Source organism: Taudactylus pleione, unplaced genomic scaffold (genome assembly GCF_031769625.1).
Source record: "Taudactylus pleione unplaced genomic scaffold, aTauple2 ptg000332l, whole genome shotgun sequence".
NCBI lineage: Eukaryota > Metazoa > Chordata > Amphibia > Anura > Myobatrachidae > Taudactylus > Taudactylus pleione.
Window position 1 is genome coordinate 3,552,735 of NW_028284733.1, and position 19,652 is coordinate 3,572,386.

The 19,652-nt window shown below is 43.2% G+C and overlaps 1 protein-coding gene across 2 annotated transcripts in view; it reads right to left on the reverse strand.

The window, feature by feature from the left end:
* Positions 1-19,652, reverse strand: part of LOC148509094 (phospholipase A2 inhibitor and Ly6/PLAUR domain-containing protein-like) — a 198,357-nt gene that overhangs the window by 94,459 nt on the left and 84,246 nt on the right. The window contains exon 5 of one of the 2 annotated variants that reach the window (XM_088443672.1): positions 10,240-14,068. The exons of the other annotated variant lie outside the window; for it this stretch is intronic. Coding sequence (XP_088299798.1) covers positions 13,881-14,068 — 188 coding nt within the window. The 3' untranslated portion in view covers positions 10,240-13,880. Of the gene's footprint in view, positions 1-10,239; positions 14,069-19,652 lie in introns of those variants that run through there. 2 annotated transcript variants of the gene reach the window in all.

Consider the following 19,652-nt stretch of genomic DNA (forward strand, 5'->3'; position numbering starts at 1 on the left):
CACTTACCAGAGGTTTATGGTTAGGCACTAGGAGGGATGGTTAGGGTCAGGCACCTATCACGATGGTTAGGGTTAGGCACCAGGAGGGAGGGTTAGGGTTAGCCACCAAGGGGAGGGTTAGGGTGAAGAATAGGGCTAGGGAAAAAAATTATGTGTCAACCATTTTTTGTGTCGACCATTTTGTGATGACAGTTGACCATTTCGACCATGTGTACTTGTCAACCTTCTTACATGTCGACCTTAAGTGTGTTCAACTTTTGTCTCTGTCGACCTTTTGTCCCTGTCTACCTATTGACTGTCTAACATTTTGTGTCTATCTACACACTGTCAACCTTTTTACTGTCTATCTATTATACCCAGGGGTGTATCTATAATGGGTGCAGGCTATGCGGTGCACATGGGCCCCCATCGCACCACCCTGCACCCATATTATCTAAAATTCACCTGTCTGTGGACTGTGGTCCCGCGTTGGGTGTCAGCGCTGCGTAGAACAACGGAAAATGGCCACCACAGCCATATTTCCAGCGTTCTGCCCATGCGCAGTAGACTCTAGTGCCCAGAGTCTACTGAATCTGTGGTGGTTGGTCAGTTGCGTCAGTCAGCTGCCGGTCGCTGGGAGAGAGGAGGGGTCCCGGCATGGGGAATGCACACTGACCCCCTCCTCTCTTAAGATGCCCCTGATTATACCACATTCTTCTGAATCAGGCCCAATAAATCTAATTACACAATATAAAGTTTTTTTTTTCCCTCAGGATTAATAAATACAGTGTATGCTAAATTTATATCTGAGGGTGTTTAGTGCTCCTTCATAGATTTATACTGGCTAGAACCTTGCATAGCAGAGACATAAAGGGTCCTGGTAATACCATTGCTACAGTTTGTTATCAGCAGTGAACTCTGTGGCATTAGTTTCTGAATCCTTACATTTTGTTCTGTACATTACAAACAGTCATATTTGCAATACGAATGCATTCATAAAACTTCAAAAAAGAAACAGCGTTGATTGTACGCTGGTCAGATCTCGTAACCAGGCTCGTAATATATGCTGCAAGACAAAGCACTTGTGATTTTGCTTCAACTACCATCACGAACACATACTCATTGCATAATGAGCAACAAGTCCCACACTGTTACTGTTAGACAATAGACAGAATCCTGCATTGCACACATAAATAATAGCAGCACTGATTTAGTCCTATGGATCAATGATAAAGTCGCTAAGAACAAGCCCAATAAATGTTAGTATGGTGTGATAGCCTTCCACTCGCAGATAGTAGCACTGATTCAGTCTTATAGGTCAGACACAGAGTGGCTCACTGCAGGCTGTATTGCTAAGAATGATAACTTCCTCAGTTGTGGCCTGTTGTATGAACACAGGAAATAAACACGCTAGTCTGCAATTCCTATTCTAGATGTTTTTAACTCTGAAGCAGACAGTTGCAGAGAAGTAACTTATTTCATATAGTTCACTATTAAAGACAAAAATAGGCAAACACAAGACATACATTAGGGGTAAATTTACAAAGTGGCGTTTTCAATGGGGTTTTGATGGCCCTGAACACCGTTTGCAAATTGAAGCATTAAACCATTGAATTTCCTGTTTATTGGTTTTGATGGGGTTCTGTAAACCACCATCTAGTAAGTTTTAGCATGTCTCTGATTTAAATTCCATCCCAATATTACAGCTCATTTTATTGCTTCTTTGTACACCAAACCCTAATTGTGATGCTTAAAATGATTAAATTGTTTGTATTTACATTTTGTTATGCAACTTTGATCCTGTGTCACCGTTTCCTGCGCTCTAGGTCTAGGACAGAAGGACCTGCCAGGCAGATGATGTACTTGTACGTTTTCAGCATGCAGTATTCTGAATCTGAACAACCCTGGCACCCATGGCGGGCAACCAAAATCGTGGGACCTGGGATGCCGGGTACACTTTTGGGCACCCTTTTTCCCCGGTAGTTACAATCTGGTTGGCGGAGCTACAATGAAATGGTGCCTTGCCACTGGGCAGAGCCATAACTAGAGTTGCTGGAAACATAGGAAAATAAAGGAAATGACACCACTTGAAATCTGGAGACTTTTTATACATATATGGTCGTTTCTCTGAAACTTCTATAAAAATGTATTCTTTCTGGGCAGACAGTGTCTTGAGTCTGTATTTACTATTTATATATATCACATGGTCTGGAAGACGACTCTCAGTTTTGCTACTGTTTCCTCAATTTGCATCTTACTTTGATTATAGGGTCTGATTCAGAGCCGGACGCTATTTGCGGTCGTTCGTTCTGGAAAAAGGGGTGGCTATTCAAATGAACCGTTCGCTCTTTGCGGTCTGTTCACACCTCTAAGTCAGAACGAGCGAACAAAACTTGCGGTCGTAATTTTGAAAAAAACGCCCCCTGGCCGCTCGCACCATACGTCATGTCCGCTATTTATTAGATTAATCGAGTACATCGAACAGCATATGAACTGCTCGCTATTCTTGTGGCTGGTTTTTCCTACCGCTATTTTGCGAGCAGTTCTGACTTAAAAAAAAAATGTGATGTGGTCAATGACGCTGCTGTTTTAATTATGCACACCCATAAAATGCCCGTTTTGACCTTTAAGCACGCCTGCGTTCTGATTTCCACTCCCCGTTTTCAAGCACCTTCCCCTGTTACCACCAACATACGCCTCCTCCTGTCACTCAAAATAGCAGGCATTCGCTATTTAGCGAACAAACGATTTTTGGCCGCACTGACAGGTTCGCGCATGCGTATTAAAATCCGTACGCATGCGCAGATGAGCGAACATCGCTCATAACGAACGAGCAGCCCCTTACGAGCGGCTCTGAAAGAGGGCCATAGTGCACTAGGTGCTTAGGATTAGTATTTTTGTAGCAATGGAATTAGTATAAAGTCTCAGATTAAGCATGATGATACGTGACATAATCAGACCTGTCTTTTGTCTTTGTGCCCCAGATTGTGTCCTTTGTCGCTTACAGTGTACTAGGTACTTGGGATTAGGGTTTTGGCGCAGCTAAGTCCATGGTGCATTAAATGAGGCTTTTTGACTAATTTCATAATATTGTCTGTCTCGATCTTTGGGCCTCATTCAGCTTGGATTGCAAGTCTGCGGAACGCATGTACATGGTTGATATTTGCATTCTGCATATGCATATGCACCGCAGTGCGTGAACCGGCCGCTGCGATCGCGAAAGCAGCAGATACGCAGAGCCATCGCAGAGTGATTGACAGGAAGCAGCGTTCGGGAGTTAAGGAACGCAGGCGTGCCTGTGCATTTGAACGCCATTACAGGGGCATGTATAATTAAGCCCCTGCAACAGCATACGCAGCCAGAGATCTAGATGGCGACAGGAAGTTTTACAGTTTGTGAGTTAGGGTCATCTCAACCACAACTGTGCGTATGGGTCCGATGTTACTCGATGTTACTAAAGTTTTCGCTGACTTGCAGATGTATGTAATGGGAAGTGGGTGGGTGGCTTTATACTATAGTGGGCATCTTGGAATAGTGCTGCGATCGCAGTGCATAATTTCGCAGCAAGCAGGTGCGTGTGATTGCAGACTTGCCATCCGTGCTGAATGAGGTCCTTTGTGCACACACTCTGAGTAACGCATGCAGTTTAGGAAACTTCACACATTTTTGATCATGTGCATTTGCAAAAAATATTCTCAACGACGTGAACATCTGCATTGCGGGAGGATTGCACATAACTCAGGCTCACCATGTGTCTCAATCTCACCGTGCCTCTGTGCATACATTCAGTATCCCGGCACAGGGCATTCCAGAGCTTTGAATACCAGTGCCTGAATCCCGACACCTGTCAGAAAGGAGTGGAGTTGGTGGGAGGGTTATGGGTTAGGGTTAGGCACTAGGGAAGAGGGTTAGGTTTAAGCTGCAGGAAGGGGAGGTTAGGTTTAGGCACTAGGAAGGAGGTTAGGGTAGGGAAAGGGGGAGAATTAGGATACCTACTGAAAGATGTCAGTATCGTTAGCCCTGTCAGGATGCTGGCATCTGGATTTTGACTGCCGGGATCCAAGACTGTCAGCATCCTGTACCCAACCCCAGTGTACTGCATGCACTGTAAGAGTTTTTAGGGTTTGTCATGCACATGCAGTAGCAGAAAATCGCTCACTCTATGAGCACTGTGTGCGACTCAGAACCAGGCCCTTAGTTAATGTTCCAGTGAATTTTGTAAAGTTTTTATTAAATGCTTATTCATGTTTTATTGTGAAGATTTAGTCAACAGCATTGTACTGTAGATTAGATTTCACAAAGAAAGCAGCTGTCACAAGGAGCAGTTTATCTGCAGGATACCATTGCGTGCCCGGGCAAGGCTGGATTTCAATTCAAAGTTAGAAAAAGCATGTCTGCCCTTATTTACTGTAGTATTCTGTTTAGTGTCTGCCAACTTGTATGCCAGCTGGAAGTTACCCTTGTTTATGAGTATTTAAGGAATGGAATCATCACAGTGTGATATTCAAAGCTATTGCATAAAACCAAATATAAAATTGGTAATTTCTTTCTTTAGGTATTACTAATAATGATTTATTATATTTCTTGTTTTACTTAATCTCTGTGATTTCTTGGGATGAAGTTGGGTCATTTCTTATATAGCCAGGAAGTGTCACTATTGCAATTGCAACCTATGGAAAGTATTTGACCAATGACAATATATCTCTCTACATACAGGAGTGCACAAGTGCAAGTCATATAACTCAAAGCAATTTAAATGACAGGAAATCCTTTATAATCAGCTGACCTTTGTTTTATACTAAAGTAATTGTACAGCCGGTGCTGGGATTTCTTCCTAAATATGTTTATTCATTTCACTTAAATGCAGAGATTATTTTTACCTCTGTTTTTCCTACTTCTCAGTCTTTGCTGATGTGCTGCCATATTACTTTGTGGAGTTTCCTGGTGAAGCCCGAGGACTACATTAGACTCCGTGTCTCTCTAGGACAGTGGTTCACAAACTCGGTCCTCAGGACCCACACGGGTCACATTTTCCAGGTCACCCAGCAGGTGCACAGGTGTATTCATTACTCACTAACACTTTTTAAAAGATCCACAGGTGGAGCTAATTATTTCACTTGTGATTCTGTGAGGAGACCTGGAAAACATGCACTGTTTGGGGTCCTGAGGACCGAGTTTGAGAACCTGTGCTCTAGAATTTCAGCTCCAAAACTAAGCTGCCAAGCAGAATCCATATCTAACCTGCAGTGTGATAGAGGCTACTTATATAGAATAAGAGTTTTATTGTGTGATGCATAGAATGTTCTAGAGGGAGAGGGAAAACAATATTTATGGTATCGCTGCTTTGGAGCTACTGCAGCAAAAGTAAATTGTGTTTCATAATAATGTTTCAGCTTTTCTAGTTAATTTACCAAAGTTATTTCAATGGGAAACCAAAAGGGGAAAGCTGAATAAAAAAAAAAAAAAACATTTTGATAGCTATGCAGGATGGAGCTGTCACAGATTAATTAGATTAACAGGGTGACAATGATTTGTTTTACAGGGAATATTTGCATAAATCTTACAAATATTTCCAAGATCAGACCCTTTCTCACCCTGGATGCCACTAACACCCTCATCCACTTACTGGTCATATCCAGATTGGACTACTGTAACCTCCTCCTCAGTTCTGCTCATACTTACCGACTATCTGACTGCCCCCTCCGTGAGGGAGTAGCCAGATCGGCCTGATTGGGGGGGGCGTGGCTAGCAAACAGGGCAGGGCCGGCCAGATGACGAGTGTTTGCATGCAGGGCGGGAGGCGGAGCCAAGCAATCACGTAATTTTTGCCCCGCCCCCGCTACACACTGCCGATATTACAGGCAGTGTGAAGCAGGGGGCGGGGCCAAAATGACGCAATTCTGCATTAATCGTGTCACCACCCCCCCCCACCCCCGCTGCGGGGGTTTTACATGTAATTGCAGGGGGATATGAGGGGTCGCCGGCAGCCGGGAGGCTTCCCGGGAGGTCGGGAGCGGCACCTGATTTTCGGAAGTCTCCTTACCAAATCGGGAGGGTAGGCAAGTATGGTTCTGCTGCTCGGCTCATCTTCCTCTCTCTCTCTCCTCATCTCCTCCTCCTGCAAGCCCTACACTGGTCCCCATTCCCCTTCAGAACCTAATTCAAACTTCTCACACTCACTTACAAAGCCCTCACCCAATCCTCTCCCATTTACACTCTGAAGCTGGGCAGGGTGCAGCAAGCATTGCATTCCGCCAATTATCACATGCGTACTGGCATTTAGTAACTTCCTCTCCCGATAAGAGCTGTCCTTTGCGGTGTTGGGACTTCCAGGTATATGAATAGGCAATCCCTTTACACGTCTGTCAGCCAGCACATGCGAGAGCTGCAGGAGATCCTGGGAGGGATCCTATTGTAATTTATAGAAGCCACATAAATCCTGCAACATGAATATAATTATCAATGTATCTCCTAACACTTTACATTAGACATAGGCAGCAGGAGAACACATCACAATTGTTAGACCAGATAATCATAATTTGTTATCACTGCTTATCATGGCAATAAGGAATTATGTACCTCCGGGCAGTGTTGGACTGGGGCATGAAGGGTCCACTGGGGGAACGCAGTGGTAGGGTGCCCATGCTTAATGGATGTGGCCAGCCACTACAGAAGCTTGGTTAACCAATAGGCAAATCTTGTTGTAGCTTCTATAGAAAAGAGCCAAGCACCCATATTGATCAGTGGAACTACCCCACCAGATAACTGACCATCTAATACAGTAACAATGTATGATTTGAGGTCTGGAACCTGACACATAGAAGAGGGGGTGGGCCCTCAGGCAGTGGGGCCCACCGGGGATTTCCCCTGTACCCCTGTGGGCCAGTCCAACCCTGCCTCCTGGATGTATTAAGAAACACATCCGGGGACAGGGGCTCCCCCATCATGCTACTACACATATGTGGTCATCAGACTGCGAACGTGAAATTGCCCATTACCTCTCCAAGTAAAATGTGCAATCTGTAGCTTATAGGTTACAATGGATAATGCCAACTTAAGGTGGTGTTAGCTAAAGGGGCAAAGCTTGGTAAATCTCACAATATAACGGACCCCATAGAAACCTATGGGGGCTGCTATCGCAATCGTAAATGGGGGAACAGCAGCAGATATCTCCAACATCTGGAGGTTGCTGACATTTTACATGTAACCACCCAAAACGTCCATTTTTGGAGGATTTCCAACAAAACTAATTAATTAAATATTCCCCAAAATAGTTACAGTAATGTGCCTTTAATGAGATAGACCACAAGCTTACTTCTACTTGGAGCCACAAAAACTGATCTGCTCAGGGTCTCAAAGATGAAGTCATATCTGCCCCTTTTATAATCTATATTATGGTATATTTATCTGGTATAATTGGTATGCAGTCACTATGGCTCCGTTCCTAGCGTTGACATCTGCAAAATGTAAACATTGATAAAATGTCCACATAAGAAATGTCGACATTGTCATAATGCCAATATTTCCATTATGGTTATTGTTAGGGTTACCGCTAGAGTTAAAGTTTCTGATAGGGTTAGCGTTAGGGGTACTGTTAGGGTTAGCGTTAGGGCCAGGGTTAAAGTTATCGTTAGGGTTAGCGTTAGAGTTACTGCTAGGGTTAGAGTTACTGTTAGGGTTAGCACTAGGGTTAAGCTGCCCATACATGGTGCGATATGCACCTTGTTATGCAACTTGGGACCTGATGGCCAACACATGGAGCTATCGGGTGGCCGACCACCTGATATGATGACACCCCTCCCACACCCGCATGGGTTCGTACATTGCATCCCCAGATCAAGTGAACATGCAGTAAGATCTGGAGGTGCAATATATGACCCCACGAGAGCGCACCCTGGCTGATATAATGCCCACACATTGTACGATATTGCAGCGATATCGTACCAAACCCTCGGATCGGCTGCTATATCGCAACCTGTATGGGCATCTTTAGAGTTACCGTTCTTGTAATTGTTTGGGTCAACATTAGGGTTAGAGTTACCGTTAGGGTTAGAATAACCGTTCGGGTTAGCGCTAGGGTTAGAGTTACCATTAGGGTTAGCGCTAGGGTTAGAGTTATCCTTATGGTTAGAGTTACCATTAGGGTTAGCACTAGGGTTAGAGTTACCGTTAGGGTTAGCGCTAGGATTAGAGTTACTGTAAGGGTCAGCGCTAGGGTTAGAGTTACTGTTAAGGTTAGAGTTACCATTAGGGTTAGCGATAGGGTTAGAGTTATCATTAGGGTTAGCGCTAGGGTTAGAGTTACCATTAGGGTTAGCGCTAGGGTTAGAGTTATCCTTATGGTTAGAGTTACCATTAGGGTTAGCACTAGGGTTAGAGTTACCGTTAGGGTTAGCGCTAGGGTTAGAGTTACTGTAAGGGTCAGCGCTAGGGTTAGAGTTACTGTTAAGGTTAGAGTTACCATTAGGGTTAGCACTAGGGTTACAGTTACCGTTAAGGTTAGCGCGAGGGTTAGAGTTACCGTTAGGGTTAGCGCTAGAGTTAGAGTTAATGTAAGGGTCAGTGCTAGGGTTAGAGTTACTGTTAAGGTTAGAGTTACCATTAGGGTTAGCGATAGGGCTAGAGTTCCTGTTAGGGTTTGCAGTAGGGTTAGAGTTACTGTTAGGGTTAGAGTTACCATTAGGGTTAGCGATAGGGTTAGAGTTATCCTTATGGTTAGAGTTACCATTAGGGTTAGCGATAGTGTTAGAGTTATCCTTATGGTTAGAGTTACCATTAGGGTTAGCACTAGGGTTAGAGTTACCGTTAGGGTTAGCGCTATGGTTAGAGTTACTGTAAGGGTCAGCGCTAGGGTTAGAGTTACTGTTAAGGTTAGAGTTACCATTAGGGTTAGCGCGAGGGTTAGAGTTACTGTAAGGGTCAGCGCTAGGGTTAGAGTTACTGTTAAGGTAAGAGTTACCATTAGGGTTAGCACTAGGGTTAGAGTTACCATTAGGGTTAGCGCTAGGGTTAGAGTTACCGTTAGGGTTAGCGCTAGGGTTAGAGTTACTGTAAGGGTCAGCGCTAGGGTTAGAGTTACTGTTAAGGTTAGAGTTACCATTAGGGTTAGCGATAGGGTTAGAGTTCCTGTTAGGGTTTGCACTAGGGTTAGAGTTACTGTTCGGGTTAGAGTTACCATTAGGGTTAGCGATAGGGTTAGAGTTACTGTTAGGGTTTGCACTAGGGTTAGAGTTACTGTTAGCACTAGGGTTACTGTTAGGGTAAGTGCTAGGGTTAGAGTTACCATTAGGGTTAGCGCTAGGGTTAGAGTTACCATTAGGGTTAGAGTTACCGTTAGGGTTAATGCTAGGGTTAGAGTTACCATTAGGGTTAGCAAGAGAAATACACAAAAAACACATTGTCTGTATCATTTTGATCAATGTGAACATTAGATCATTGTTGAAGTGCTGAATTTCACTGTAGTTAATGTCAACGTTATGAATGTTGACAATGTTGATGGTGACACAGTATACCGCCCCCGCTTAATCTATCACTGTGTGCTATAAGCTATTATAATGAGTAGCACCCAGTCATATTAATCACAACAGATTTCAGAAACACTGTGTAATGGGAGTGCAGAAAATAGCTGCTGAAAGCCATGTTGTGTGCATTGATTTTATAAATGTATCAGGTATTTGATAATGGTCAGACATTAGGAGGTGGTCAGATATTGCATTAGGTTTTTTTGACAGAGAGAAGCTAATAAGGACAAAGATCACTGTGACCAGACATACTTAATCCTGACTCAAAATTGTCTTACCTTCAGTTTATCTAAGATACACACCATAAATAGTTGTTAGTGAGATTTCCAACATTCATAATTGAGACATCAGTGCCCCCTACTGTCTATTAATATTTATGTATATTTCCATATATGACCTTTACACCTGTTAAAATGCTTATGTAGGGGTTTTTCTCTTAGAGAGCAGCCTATATAAGATGTAATTTGTCAGTATAAAATCAGCCTTTTGCTCGAAGTACGAGATTCCAGCTCCAAGGTGTTGTTGGGGCTCCTTGGAAGGAAACCATTTATGTTCTGAGTAAATGATCTGACAAGCAAGTTGTGTTATTTATTACAAAAGGTAAATTATTGTCTTTTTAACTGATATTTGTTTGTGTGGCTTGATTAACGTCTTTGTATCCAAGAATCTTATCTTGTTCCACCGAGAACACACTGTAACAAATCTTAGTATTTTATTGAGAAAACAATAGCAGAAAAAATATGAATATTACATATAAAGTCATCACATTATAATTTCAATGTTCTACAGAAACTGCATATAAACAGTATACATGTCAGTTCATTTATATAGTACAATCATTGACTATTTGGCTTAGGCTTTACAATTACCCTACCTTTAAACAGATGTAGAACTACTACCACTGCAGGAGGTACAACTGCTTGTGGGCTGGGTGGAGGGGGTATTTGCGGGCCCATCAATGACAGATGACCCTGCCGAGATCCCCACAGAAGTGAAGAGAAGTACCCTCTACAGTAAGTCACCATCGAGATGCCTTGCATTGCAGCAATGTTTGTTACAAATACAAAGTTACTTGCTTATTTGCAGTACTTCGGGCAGAAATAGTGGAGACTGCTGCTGTGTGCTGGGCTGCAGAGGGTATAGGGAAGCTGCTGCTTGTGGTAGTGGGCAGTGGTAGTCGACAGAGTAAAGTGTTACAAGGTGAGGGGGGATATTGCACTGATCAAAGCTGGGTAGAGCTGGAGTGATCATGGGGGAGTGACCTCACATTTGAAGCACTCTCTGCTTTTAGGGGCAAATTTACTAAGATGGGAGTTCTATTTAAGAAGTGATTTTGCCCATAGCAACCAATCAGATTCTACTTCTTGTTTATCTAGCACCTTCTAGAAGATAATACCTGGAATCTGATTGGTTGTTATGGGCAACATCACTTCTTGAAAGATCTCCCATCTAGTAAATTTAACCCTCAGAGTCAGGACTGGTGGTTGTCTGCCCAGCTGTGATTAGCAGACAGCGCTTTCAGCAGGAAGGTAGGAAGGTACTGCTAGTGCAGTCAACATAGGTAGAGTCCCACCTTGGTGATTGAACCAAAAATAAAATTTAGTTAAACAGGGATGGTTCCATGGAATTCCAAACTGGATTGAATAGTTGATACATCTCTAATGGTATCACATACAATAGGAATTACTGTATAAAAAGAATTTAAAGCTAGGATCACTGAATGTCTTGTGGCTGTATAGGCCCTTTATAGATAGTTCTGGTAGGAAACTTATTAATAAAAAGCTCACTGCAGCTAAGTATAATTCTATAGCCCTTATTTCACTTTAACTAGATAGGAAGGACATACTGTAGTTGTGGAATGAAGAATGACATATATATATATATATATATATATGTATATATATGTATATATCTAAGCAGAAGCCAGTTGAAGTAGCATAAAATGGTCTACCATCTGTCCTGACGCACAGATATTCACATTATTTTATTATGAATAAGGCATCTTTAAGGAATAAGTTTTTTCTGCTTTCAATCTTTTATGACAGCTTTTTTAATATAAATATAAAAATATATATAATTCAATATACTGTAGTATCAAGCAACACACAGTTTTTCAGAAATCGGCCTCTGAAATGATGTATCAGTAACATGCCATTACCCAGTGACGTGTGGTGAGGTAAATGGCTGGGGAGGCACTGGCTAGTATCAGAGCCAGAGTTACACACACATATATGAACCAGAGGGTACATGTGGGCATTGTACAAAGGTGCAGCAGTATATAGTGTTGGGAATTTGGTGAGTTTTAATCAGGGATGGACGAAAAAGGTAGTCAGGGAAGGCAGTGCCTCACCTGCCATAAACTTTTCACTCCAGAGTTTTGGCTATAAAAATTATTAGAGTAATACAAAGAAGATATTTATAATATTGCCTTTACATTTTTATTATCATTTTTATAGTCAAAACTTTGGAGTACACTGAAGTATGACAGGAAAGGCTCTGCCTCACCTGACCACACATCACTGCCATTAACGGTGTACTTTACTGTGGCACAGGCTCTGTTTTTTTATAGTGGTCAAAAATGGGCATGGTCCGCAGGTAGCTGGTGAGGTCAAAGCAGGTGGGGGCCAAATGTGGCTAGTTTTTCTTCTTTTTTTTTTGTGAAAATAAAGCAGCACATAAAAAGAATTGTTAACCTGTAAAGACTGTTTTACAATTGTGCCCAATATGGGCACGATTCATTACAGATCGAAACTGCAACAGCGTGCACAGATAGGTCGATGGTGTGTACTGTACATGCGTATGCACTGCAGTGGGCGTGCGTGAGTTAACGTGACTATCGCACTGCGATCACCTACGCAGGTACAAAGCCATCGCAGACTGAGGGATGGGAGGTCAGCGTTTGGGGGTGGTGACGGGGGAGTGGTCAGAGAAACGCAGGCGTGCCTGTCCGTTTGAATGGGCGTGCATAAATTAGCCACTGCGATGGGCATATGCAGCTTGAGTACTCACTGCATGCGACAAGGTCAGCAATTTCTGAGTAAGGCCTTTGGCGCTACCAGTGTTTTCAAAACATTCATCAGACAGTTTCAAATTCTTCAGTCGTCAGATTTTTACGACTAACTTGTCTCTATTTTTTCGCACTGTAAGCAGATCCATGTTTGTTTTTTGTTAATAAATCAACAGCAGTTTTAAAGAAATACTGCACCATATCAGTATTTTCTTTCTTTTCTCTATGAAATCCCACGTGAGCTACACCGATTTGGATTGAAAGGACATCTCACTGTCAACAGAGGAATTCATCAAAAAGACAAGTTATTCGTAAAAATCTGCCGATGGAAGAATTTGAAACTGTCTGATTAATGTTTTGAAAACACTGGTAACGCCAAAGGAATTTCGAAAATATGTTTTTGTCTGCATATTGTTATTGTTAAGGTGATAGGGTACCACCCAGAAATACCTAGGCTGCTAAATTAGGGAGCGCCTCGACATAATCCGAACTTGCCCACTATTGAATTTCTTGAGTAAGGTCAGACCTATTGGAATTGTGCGTGAGGGGCCGATGTTACTCGATGTGCCCGATGTATTTGCAGGACTGCAATGTATTATTGATGTGAGATAGCGGTAGTGGGAGTCTCTATGCTTGCTGTGTGATGGTATTCATTAACATATGTTTTCAGCAGACCTGCGTGCGTAATAGCACCCACGATCGCAATAGCGATCCTTAGTGAATCAGGCCCTATGACCCTATTTCCCACAAATTACTCTGCAACCAGCAAGACATGTCCTAAGCAATAAGTGACTTCAGGAGAATGTGTCACCATCTAATGGACTAATCTGCTATACTGACCCTTCATATTACCCAAGGTGGCACTTGAGCAACAGTCCCAACACTCATGTCACCAACCACTTTCTGCTGTAGCACTTTGACCACAGTGACTGAAGTAGATATCAGGGAAGGAGAATACTTATAGTACTTACTACTTTCACTGTCCATTTGCCACTCTGCAGTGTTTGCAGGAAGCGGCCCCAGTAGACTTCGGTAACATTCTACAGTGCAGAGCGGCTGATGTCTGGAGGAAGGTGCAGGGAGGCAGGTTAGGAGACGGGGTGAGGTGAGAACCTTGTGTCTACCATACCTAGGATTATGCTGACATGGGAGGAACAAATCTGGACGGAACAGACTGGAAATGGTAAGACTATGATGGGGCGTTTACATGATACATCTAATATAGCTTTAAACATTGCTCTTATGTGATTCCGCACAAAAATATCTCTCTGTCTGTAGCTATATGGTTGAAGTATGTAAGGACATAGAGAAATACAATGCAACATGGAGAGACACAGGGTATGCAGACAAGTCCATGTCTATGAACAATACATTCAGTGTGAAATTATCCGGATGACTGTCACAGCCAGCGATGGGAGCAGCAGTGGATGGTGTCTCAGGGACTCGGCCCTGTTTCTGTTTTGCATCTTTTCCACAATAATAGTGGATCCCGGAAATGCGGCTTTTCCTTGCGACCTCTGCATGCTCTCCGATGCACAGCCAGCCACACTGATGGAAGACCCTGCAAGGAAACATATTAGAGATGTAGTCAGACTTTTATAACAGTTGTACAGGGGTAGGGGGAGTGATCCAGGGTGGGATCTCATAGCAGTAGAGGTAGAAGGAGTCTGTGAAAAGAGAACATTTGTGGGATTGTTGGAAGATGAAGGATTGGGCTGAGTATGATAAAGCACGGGAATGGATACTAAAGATTGGAGATTGAGTGTGACAGTCAGACACATGTATACTGATATTAGACATAACTTTAACTATAATCCACATCTTTTATGGAAGGGGGAGCATAGATTTGCGAGCCACGGTAGGAATGTTGCTAAATGGATATAAACCCCAGCCATTGATGTCTAAGTTAAAATGATATATGTGCTATACATATTGCTGAGACTAATTGCTATTGCCTATGATTATTAAAAGCTATGCTAAATATATGAGGCCTAAACACAATACCCCAAAATGACAACGTTTAAAAAGTTTTTTTGAGATTTTTGCAAATGTAATAAAAAAAAAAAACACTAAGAAATCACATGTACATAGGTATTCACAGCCTTTGCCATGAAGCTCAAAATTGAGCTCAGGTGCATCCTGTTTCCACTGATCATCTTTGAGATGTTCCTACAGCTTAATTGGAGTCCACCTGTGGTAAATTCAGTTGATTGGACATTATTTTGAAAGGCATACACCTGTCTATATAAGGTCCCACACTTGACAGTGCATGTCAGAGGACAAACCAAGCATGAAGTCCAAAGAATTGTCTGTAGACCAACGAGACAGGATTGTCTCGAGGCACAAATCTGGGGAAAGGTACAGAAAAATATCTGCTGCTTTGAAGGTCCCAATGAGCACAGTGGCCTCCATCATCCATAAATTGAAGATGTTCGGAACCACCAGGATTCTTCCTAGAGTTGGCTGGCCGTATAAACTGAGCGATCGGAGGAGAAAGGCACTGGACAGGGAGGTGACCAAGAACCCGATGGTCACTTTGTCAGAGCTACAGCATTCCTCTGTGGAGAGAGAAGAACCTTCCAGAAGGACAACCATCTCTGCAGCAATCCACCAATCAGGCCTGTAGAATAGAGTGGCCAGACAGAAGCCACTCCTTAGTAAAAAGCACATGGCAGCCCACCTGAAGTTTGCCAAAATGGACCTGAAGGACTCTCAGACCATGAGAGACAAATATTGAACTCTTTGGCGTGAATGCCAGGCATTATGTTTGGAGGAAACCAGGCACCGCTCATCACCAGGCCATTACCATCTCTACAGTGAAGCATGGTGGTGGCAGCATCATGCTGTGGGGATGTTTTTCAGCGGCAGGAACTGGGAGACTAGTCAGGATAGAGGGAAAGATGAATTCAGCAATGTATAGAGACCTCCTGGATGAAAGCCTGCTCCAGAGTGCTCTTGACCTCAGACTGGTGTGACAGTTCATCTTTCAGCAGGACAACCACCCTAAGCATACAGCCAAGATATCAAAGGAGTGGCTTCAGGACAACTTTGTGAATGTTCTTGAGTGGCCCAGCCAGAGCCCAGTCTTGAATCCAATTGAACATCTCTGGAGAGATCTGAAAATGGCTATGAACCGACGCCTCCCATCCAACCTGATGGAGCTTGAGAGGTGCTGCAAAGAGGAATGGGAGAAACTGCCCAAAGATAGGTGTGCCAAGCTTGTGGCATCATATTCAAAAAGATTTTAGGCTGTAATTGCTGCTAAAGGTGCATCAACAAAGTATTGAGCAAAGGTTGTGAATACTTATGTACATGTGATTTCTTATTTTTTTATTGCATTTGCATAAATCTCAAAGTAAACTTCTTACACATTGTCATTATGGGGTATTGTGTGTAGAATTTTGAGGACAAAAATTAATTTATTCCATTTTGGAATAAGGCTGTAACATAACAAAATGTGGAAAAAGTGAAGCATTGTGAATACTTTCCGGATGCACTGTGTGCACCAGCTACTGATGTATAAAATGATACATATGCTATATGCAGTGCTGGGAATGATTGCAATTGCCTAAAGGTTCAGCTGCATTACTGTATACATGAATAACCAGAGTTGTAAAGTTTTTGACCTATAAAATCTTTTTTATGGTATGTGATTCACACACATGATATAATGGGAACTACTAATATATATCATATGTAGTGGAGACCCATTAATACTAGGTGTGTTGACCAACTATTTACTAACATAATATACCTGCTGTGTGGGATTAAACCTTATAGCTACTTAGAACTGTAACATATATTTGTATATACTGCATAGCTAAGAAATATATATATAATAAGCATTGCATGGCAATACATAAGGATAAGACATCTAAGCATAGGAAGAGAAGACACTGTATCAGTTTGGAATACTGACTATACACAATATTAGTCACTGCATTATTTGATACAATTTGCTATGTTCTTTTAGGAGCTGATGAAGGCATTTAGCCTTAAGAAATAATTATTTGCAACATAAATAACAGAATAAACTATTCTGAGTATGTGTGTGTACATGTGTGTGAGTGCAAGTATTTTTAATAAACTAATACTTTGTACAGTGTGTGTCTTGTGTTTATATTAATACTGCTTTCACAATGGAACTACATGTACCAGCGGGCCTGTAATGCCCCGAATGCTGGTACTTGTGGTTCTCCAAGTACCAGCATGTGGGGGAGGCTTGCTGGGACCTGCAGTTCCACACCAAAAGACAATATTCTGAACTATTTGAAATGCACTGCACTACATAATCAATACGGCACCCACCACCCAGGGGTGCAGGGGATAGCTCCGGGCTATCAGCCTAGACTCGGGGTGCCCTGGAGAGGGAGACCCCTTTATTGGGAGGGTCCCCAACTCCCCAGGGATCCCTGGCTGGGCTGACTAGCAGTCAGGTTTAATACTTCAGCTGGGGGGGTCCAGTGAAAGGGCTTCCCTGGCTGTGGCATTAGCAACCCGCTAGGAAAAGTCTGGTGCTGGTTCTGGATAAGACAGGGGGACCGTACTCATTTTTTTCCCCTGTATTTCCAGAACCAGGACCGGATCAGAGCCCAATGCTGGTTGAGCAAACATTTGTCCCCCGTATTTCGGCAACCAAGGGCTGGTTCTGACTAGCCCGTGCTGGTTGTGCTTAAGCACAGGGGACCACTATGTCATTTGTCCCTTGTATTTAAGTACACCCAGCACTGGGTCACTAAAAGCCCAGGGCTGGTTGCTCTTTTGGGATGGGGGGGTGGCATGCCATTTTTTTTCTTACACAGTTTTTTTTTACCGCAGCAGCACAGACGGGTCTCACTGACCCATCCGTGCTCTGTGTCAATGACACAGATGCAAGTAACACAGATCTCCCTGGTCCGTGCGTGCATCTGTGTCATATCACACTCCATCTAATGATTATGCAAATCATTAGATCGTGCACCATAGATTGGGTGAACATCGTGCAGCTTTTGCAGCACATCATTCACTTCAGCTGCCGGAGAGAGTTCAAGGGCGATTAATTACGAGATTGCATCATATGCAAATCGCACCATGTATGTACGGCTTTAGCCAACCATTAGAGACGATATTCAAAGAACATGATTATTTTATAAAGAAGGGGACAGGGTGTGTCAAGACTACCCACTTTGATTGACAGAAGGGCACATCTTGGTGTAGTTTCCATAGAAACAAACCAGTTACCTAACATCATCCATCAGGGGGTGTGGCCCTCAGGCAGTGTGGTCCACCGAGGACTTCCCCTATACACCTGTGGGCCAGTCCAACCCCGGGAAGGAGTGACTACTGAAAGAAGCTATCCTACCAGAAACACCGGACACCGTTGATGAGTGACATTATGGCTGGGGAGCTGCCCAGTTGACACCCAAAAATACACATTTCATGGATGCAGAGAACCATCTCCAGTCGTAGCCTTGTCAAGGTATGTATGCAATGTGTGGCTCATGTGCATTTTGCAAAAAAAAACACAAGATGCAGCCACTCTGTTAATTGTGTGCTCAGAGTCAGGCTGAGAAAGAGCCTTAAGGGGTCATTGGCCCTGATTCAGACCCACTCGCAAGTGGGCGTATGCACGTTCGGCGTACGTAAAAAAATATTTAAATTCAAGCACTCGCTCGTATTTTCGTACGCAGCTAAAAATCCGCCCCAAACTCAGGCGACCCCTCCTCTAACTAACGAGCGTGCCAAATAGCGAGCGTACATCCCCGAAATGGCTTGAAGGGAACGCACGCACAAGTACAAACCGGAAGTGGGACTGTCAGATTCCGATTACCTGCTAGTTTTTTCGGCCTACCTCCCTCAATCGTATCATGCCAATCAATGTATCAATTAGCTTAATTTTTTTTTTTTTTCAACACAATGCAATAAACTTTAATCTTGTCCGTGTTTGTATTTGCTCGCAGAATACGTACGGCTGAAACCTTCGCTTTTATTGTTCAAAAGACATGTTAGCCCCAATTAAACAATTGTTCTATTTGTTTGTCTCCCCACAATTTTTCTGTGGTTCATTTCTTTATTTAAATTTGCTTACGCATGTCACTGCATCAAGCCTATCATAACTCTCAAGAGATTTGTGGCCCTGTCGAACACATGACTCATACACTAACCAATAGAATTTGTCCTGTTAATTTCCAAAATACATTAGCCAATCAAAATTTTTTGTGGTGCTTTATTAAAAATATTTTGTCAAAAAAACACCATTGCCATCATGAGATCCGCCGCATTCACCAGGCGCGAACTGCTGGTGCTGACGGAGGTGATGGACAGGAGGATCACCAGTCAGCCTCCACCCATCTCCAATAGGCGCAAGCGTTCCGCATATGCAGAGGTACGTCGACGCCTGCGCTCCTTCGGCTCACGCCGACATATTGGCCAGCTGGAGCGCAGGTGGTCGTACCTGCACCGGCGGACGCCCCGCTTGCTGGCATGCTTTCGCATGCAGATTGCGGAAAGTAAGTGTTCTGGACTGTGGTTTTCAAGTTTATCTTGTGGGCCTTAACTGCGTGTGCATGTTTTCATGTCTGTCCTATTGAGTCATTGTAGTCATATCTGCATGTGCATGTTTTCATGTCTGTCCTATTGAGTCATTGTAGTCATATCTGCATGTGCATGTTTTCATGTCTGTCCTATTGAGTCATTGTGGTCATATCTGCATGTGCATGTTTTCATGTCTGTCCTATTGAGTCATTGTAGTCATATCTGCATGTGCATGTTTTCAAGTTTGTCCTATTGTTTTTTTTTTTTTTTTTTTTTTGTTTTTTGGTTTCCTGTTGAAACTAACCACAATATTTTTGTCATTTTTTAGGGGCACAGCAAACACTACGGCGGCATCGCCACACAAGACGCCGGTCCCGGCCCCTCTCTCCAACCCCCAATTCCTCTATTACCCCCTCCTCCCCAGACCCTGTGGCCGAAATTTCTGGCCTACTTCCCCTCCAGCCCAATTCCCCCTCTCCTCCATCCGTCCCTCCTCCAAATACCCCCTCCCAGGATTCCGAAAACACCTTGCCCCTAGGGTTGGGGAATGTAGCCACCTCCGAGGTGGTCCAGGGAGTGGCTTCTGGCTCTGTCGTTTTGGAGAACGGTATGTTTTTAAAGTTTATTTTGGA